The following is a 6097-nucleotide window of genomic DNA, read 5'->3' on the forward strand; positions in this document are numbered from 1 at the left end:
AACACTTCAAAACAGGCTTATTTTGGATCATGTCAGCTGCTTAACTGAGCTTCTGCGCTGTAATGCAACTGTCCCACTCTGTACCTGCGCTGGAAGTCAAAAGTAATGAAGGCTACCTGCGCTGGGCGAGATTGGCCAAGTGGCACAGTCATCCTGCAAGGTGTCAACTGCCCAGGAAGCTTCCAAACTGACACTTGGTTCATCAGATTCGCCTTGTGATGAGTAAGAGGTACTTGATCACCATGTGTAAGCAAGGATCTCCAAGTGGACTCAAGAACTGAAGATTAACTGAAGAGGGAGAGGACACAAGGCAGCTTCATGTCAGTCTCAAGCTGACTCATCCTCTCTTCTTCTCTCCTATATATAGAGCTCTTCTATGAGGTCTATGGAGGCTGGAATTTTGTGTAAAGCAAGGAGGTGCTGTTGGATTACAGTTAGAGCTATTGGGTGATTGTTTTACTAGAGGTGAAGAGGAGAGTTCTTGCTGCTGGGGAGGTGCTGCTGGATTGGAGCCATCATTGGTTGTAACCTTCTCAGAACCCTGTTACTTCTATCAATAAAGTTTTGCATGTTCTCCTATATACTTGTATTGCATTGATGTATTGTATTTACATGTATATTTGATTCACTCTAATCCATGCATCAGTTATGAGTACTTGTATCTTGTAGTTTCCTCTCTCGTTTTGTGCAGGGCTTGTGTGTAGCTGGACCGGCAAAGAGAGCAAGGAGCTGGGAACAAGAGACAAAGAGAGAGGATCAAGATCGACTAAGCGAAGGATACCAGGTTGGTTGATCATTTCTTCCCCCTTTCTGTACTTTCATAAAGGAAAACATCAAAGCTTTACTTTCAGTTGTTGCTAAAGACTGTCACCTTTAGAGTAGGGATAGGGTCATCCGCATCGGATACTTTTCCCCACAACACCCCCCTCCATCCAGCCCCCCACCCAAGTCGAAATCTCCCATTATAATCCCGACCATCTTAAGCAGGCACCCGAAAGACACAGCGGAGATCCCTAAGGAAATGGAGGTGGATGGGAAGTCGATCCCCCCGCAGGGCTCAGAGACCATTCATGAGGAAACCAGTCAAGTGCAAAATATGGAGGAAGAACCAGAAAGCATAGATCTCCACGGGCTGGATATTATTGAACTGGAGCTAGCTTGCAAAAAAAAGGCGTATGAATCCATCTCTGAGACAGATATAGAAAAGTTGGAAGTGGTCATCTCCAGAGCTTTCCACCAACACCAACTGGGCATACAACCTGGTAGCACTTGGGACGGCAGCCTGCGTCCAAAGGATACCAAAAAAAGAGGGAGGAAGACAGATCTTCAGAGAACAATAGAGATCGGAAAGCTCCTGGTGGACTCAGGTAGATATGCGAAGCTGACGAAGTACTACAGCCCTGCTCAAACTAGTCAACCATGAAGCTCGTATCCTGGAATTTAAGAGGGCTCAATAGCCCAGGAAAATATAGGATGTTAAAAAACATGATCAAGTTGGAAAATCCGCAGATGTGTTTCCTCCAAGAAACCAAATGCAACAGTACCACGCTGGGTCGCATACTTTCAAAGGCCTGGCCAGGATGCCGATCTGTGGCTGTGGATGCCACGGGAGCCTCGGGTGGGCTTGCCATAGCATGGAACACCCAGGCTGTATCGCTCACTGATTTCCACGCCTCCCATCACCTCATTCAAGCTGCCTTTCACATTCTAGGCACCAACGTACATGGGAACTTATCCAACGTCTATTTTCCGCAGGACGCTGGGAGTAAAAGAGCGCTCCTCGACACCATTGAAGCGCTTAGCAATAACAGGCAGCATCCGCTTTGGATCGTTGCAGGGGATTTCAACATGATAACCAAAATCGAGGACAAGATCGGAGGCAGATCCAGATTGGATCCTGAAGTAGAACACTTCAAGGACTTCATCCAAAACGCCTCTCTCATAGACATGCCATTCTGCAATGGCACCTTTACTTGGAGCAATCGCAGAGGTGGCAAGCATCAGATTGCTTCTAAATTAGATCGCTTCCTGATCTCGGATAATGCGGTGCATCTCGGAGGTGATCTCACCGCTGCGATCTTGGCCCACTCTGGATCGGATCACTGGCCGATAGCTTTGCAATGGCAGCGACCAGGGGATAGAACCAAAAGACCTTTCCGGTTTGAGGGCTTCTGGTTAACGCATCCAGCATTCAAGGACTTCGTCAGAACCATATGGGCCTCCTTCATCCCACCAGCAGGCTCAAAAATGTACCAGCTACAGCAGAAACTGCGATTCCTAAAAAGCCACCTCAAACGCTGGAATCGGGAGACCTTCGGGAATATTTTTGAGGCGCAAAAGGAGCTCAATCAGGAGCTCAGGGATCTCCATCAGAAAATAATTAACACAGGGCATACGGAGGCAACCTTGGACAAAGAGCGGCACATACATAATCAGCTTGAAGAAAGAAGGAAGCAGGAAGAAATTTACTGGAGGCAAAAATCAAGGATCAGGTGGCTAAAAGAAGGGGAGCGCAACACCAAGTTCTTTCATAGAACTACAGTGCAGAGAAGAATGCACAATAAGATTCCTTTCATCCAAAACCAAGAGGGGGCAAAAGTTGAGGAGCATGAGAAAATAGAAGAAATCCTACTCAATCATTTCCAGCAGGTACACCAAGAGCAGGCGGTGGATCGGAAGCGGGCGATTGGGAAAATCACCAGCAACATTCCTAAGCTGGTTACAGAGGAACACAACGAGTTACTCATGCGCCCAATTCTTATCCAGGAGGTAGACGAGGCAATGGCGCAGCTCAAAGAAGGTAAGGCCCCTGGCCCAGATGGTTTCACGACCACATTCTTTCATGCTTTCTGGGACTTGATTAAAGTGGAGGTTTGGCAAATAGTTGAGGAATCCAGAGCCCTTCGCTGGCTTCTCCCCTCCCTTAACTCCACCTTCATTACTCTCATCCCCAAAGAGGAGAACTCCATCACCCCGGATAAATTCAGGCCCATAGCTCTCTGTAATGTCCTTTATAAAGTCATTTCCAAAGTCATTGCTAACAGATTAAAACCTCTTCTACCCATGCTCATCTCTCCGGAGCAGTCGGGATATGTCGAAGGCAGACAGATAATGGACGGCATTATCCTTACTCATGAAATCATTCATTCGCTCAAGCAATCCAAGCAAGCTGGTATGTTACTCAAAATCGATCTCTCCAAAGCTTTCGACAAGCTCAGCTGGTCATACATTCAACATATGTTGAAAGCTTTTGGCTTTTGTTCCACCTGGGTTCGTTGGATCATGAGCCTTATCACCTCCTCTCATTTCTCCATCCTTGTCAATGGTTTTCCCTCCCGCCCATTCAAGCCCTCCAGAGGCATAAGACAAGGGGACCCCCTTTCCCCTTTCCTATTTGTGATAATGGCGGAAGGACTAGGCAGGCACATCAAGCAAGCCCTCCATTCTAAACAGCTCAGAGGAATCTCTATCCACAATTCCCCGGCCTCCTCTCATCAGCAATTTGTTGATGACACCATGCTATATGGCTATCCTTCGGCTCAGGAAGCCTCTTGTTTGAAATCCCTGCTCAACGACTTCTCTGAAGCCTCTGGCACCCATGTCAATAGCTCCAAATCACAAATCTTCTTCTTCCATACCCCTCCATCAGTTAAATCAGCCGTCTCCCGTATCCTTGGCTTCCACACCGCCTCTCTCCCATCTACGTACCTTGGAGCTCCCCTTACTGCCTCGGCCATAAAGCAGCCTGCCTGGCGAACTCTCCTTGAGAAGCTCGACTCCAAACTCAACCTATGGACTCACCGCTCCCTCAATCTAGCTAGCAGGGTTGTGCTTATTAAGTCCATCCTCCAAGCCATGCCTCTCTATCTTTTTTCTATCCTTGCTGCACCAAAGTGGGTCTTAAAAAGATTGAGAAACCTGCAACGTGACTTTCTATGGGGAAGCTCTGCCACCAACCGCAAATGGGCACTAGTGAAATGGGACACTGTCTGCAGGCCCAAAATCAAAGGCGGCATCGGTCTTCGAGATCCAGAGTACAGCAATACCATCATGAATGCCAAAATATGGTGGCAATGGGTGACTAGTCCAGACAAGCTATGGGCTAAAATATGGACCGCCAAATACACCAACAACATGCCTCAAGCAGAGCTTATAAGATTCCAGCCCACAATCAACGGGTCACTGATTTGGAATGCCGCCAAGCAGCATCATCAGCTCGTTCAGAAACACAGCTTTTGGGAAACAAGGAATGGTCACAGTGCTAGATTTTGGAATGACGCTTGGAACCAACTGCCCAAACTCTCAAGTGTTCTTCCTGCAATGATCATTCCGAACAGACAGGAGCAGCAGCAGGCAACCGTACATCAATTCTGGGAACAGGAAACGGTACATGGATTCAGAAAATGGCTACCGAGCAATCAGATAACCAGTATCACAAGCATTCAGGAAGTGGCAGCACTTGAAAACGAGTTAAAGAAGAGAAGCATCCGGTATGAGAATAGCGAGGACATACTTAGATGGGGCTACCTACCAAAAGGTTCTTATTCCACTTCCGAAGCCTATAATCTGATAGGCGACTTCCCCACCAGGCCGGATCCTCTATGGGGGAGAATATGGAGCTTCAAAGCTTGGCCCAAAATATCCCATTTCCTTTGGTTGGTAGGGCACAAGAAGATTCTCACCTGGGATAAGCTGAGGAAACGCAACTTCCAAGGACCGTCGATATGCCACAACTGCTTTCAAAACGAGGAAACCTTGCAGCATCTTCTGGATACATGCTCAATCGCCAATCAGCTATGGGAGAAGGTAGGTTTCAGATGTCAAAAACGATGCAAAGGAGCTGGCGACATCATAGAAACCATCCGTCAATGGCCGAAAAGCCCCTATGATTGTGAGATTCTCAACTACCTGTGGAACATTATCCCAGGCACAGTATTATGGAACATCTGGAAGGAAAGGAATAGGCGCATATTCAAAAACCAGAGCTCGCCTATTGAGGAAATTTGGAACAGACTGCATGGAAATCTCCGAGAAACCATGCTTCTGAGATCATGGACTAAAGAAGATTTCCCTACCACAGACAATGAGAAAAACATCCTCGACAATTGGAAGCTGCAGCTGCCACAAGAGTATACCATGCATCAGACAACGAATTGCAAGGTCAAGGAGGTCAGAGGTTGGATTGCCCCACCCATCAACTCATACAAACTCAACTTTGATGGAGCCTCTAAAGGCAACCCTGGGCCAGCAGGATTTGGAGGAATTATTCGTAATCACAATGGTACCCCCCAGCAGATCTACTTCGGCAATATAGGGTGGGACACCAACAACTCAGCGGAGTTGGAGGGACTCTGGCAAGGGCTCCTTGCAGCCAGGCGTCTCAATCTTCAACCGTTGATTGTGGAAGGCGATTCCCAGATCCTCGTCAACATGGCAACGCGCATTCAGAATGGCTCTCACGCCAGAAAAGTAGCTGACAGTTGGAGACTAGAAGCTAGGCTAAACAACATTGCTCATGAGTTGCGCAATCACAGAGCCCTCTCCTTTCATCACACTAGAAGAGAAGGCAATAAGATTGCTGATCTCCTTGCCAATATTGGGGTAGAAAGTGACCAACCCTTCCTAGCGGGAAACCTGGACATCATCCCAAGCAATCAACAGATTCGGGACTGTGAGAGTCTCCTCCACAGAGACGCTGAATCCCCGGATGCGGGTGCTGGCACGTCAGAGGGGGTCGAGCCACATGCCCAGCATGTGACGCCCCGTGTTAACCTTAATGTTTAATGGAATACCGCCGTCATAGTTTCATGTTTCGCTACCCGAGCTCTGGGCATTCAATGCCGAGCAGAGTGAATCGATGGCGTTGCAGAATGCAGTTAATGGACGCTCGCAACGAGGGAATGATGCTCGATATCAAGGGGCAGGTGAGGCGACGCAGACTCATTGGCATGGTGAAGCTGGGAAGGTGCGAGCGCAGAGGAATTCTGTTGGCATTATGATTCAAGTGTTGTCCTTGATGGCAACTCACTCAGAGGTTGGTACAGGTGCTCAGAGACTGGTACAGGTGATGACAACTTAACTAGTGGACAGATCTCAG

At 47.9% G+C, this 6097-nt stretch overlaps 1 protein-coding gene across 1 annotated transcript; it reads left to right on the forward strand.

Moving 5' to 3' along the window:
* The first annotated feature begins 1485 nt into the window (after nt 1-1485).
* LOC149187067 (uncharacterized) lies at nt 1486-5784 on the forward strand. Its single transcript, XM_089409542.1, has 2 exons — nt 1486-2400; nt 2650-5784. The coding sequence occupies exons 1-2, from the start codon at nt 1486-1488 to the stop codon at nt 5782-5784; spliced, it is 4050 nt and encodes a 1349-aa protein (XP_089265668.1).
* Nucleotides 5785-6097: the final 313 nt, after the last annotated feature.

The sequence above is a fragment of the Pinus tabuliformis genome, chromosome 3_1 (genome assembly GCF_031772625.1).
Source record: "Pinus tabuliformis cultivar Carrire ecotype Pingquan chromosome 3_1, CPIR1, whole genome shotgun sequence".
In the NCBI taxonomy this organism is placed as follows: domain Eukaryota; kingdom Viridiplantae; phylum Streptophyta; class Pinopsida; order Pinales; family Pinaceae; genus Pinus; species Pinus tabuliformis.

What these genes read in the sequence shown, in the direction of transcription:
- LOC149187067 (XM_089409542.1), top strand. Translation starts at nt 1,486, where the DNA reads ATGATCAAGTTGGAAAATCCGCAGATGTGTTTCCTCCAAGAAACCAAA. An exon ending in TTAACACAGGGCATACGGAG is followed by an intron (nt 2,401 to 2,649) that starts GCAACCTTGGAC and finishes CATTTCCAGCAG; the next exon opens with GTACACCAAGAGCAGGCGGT.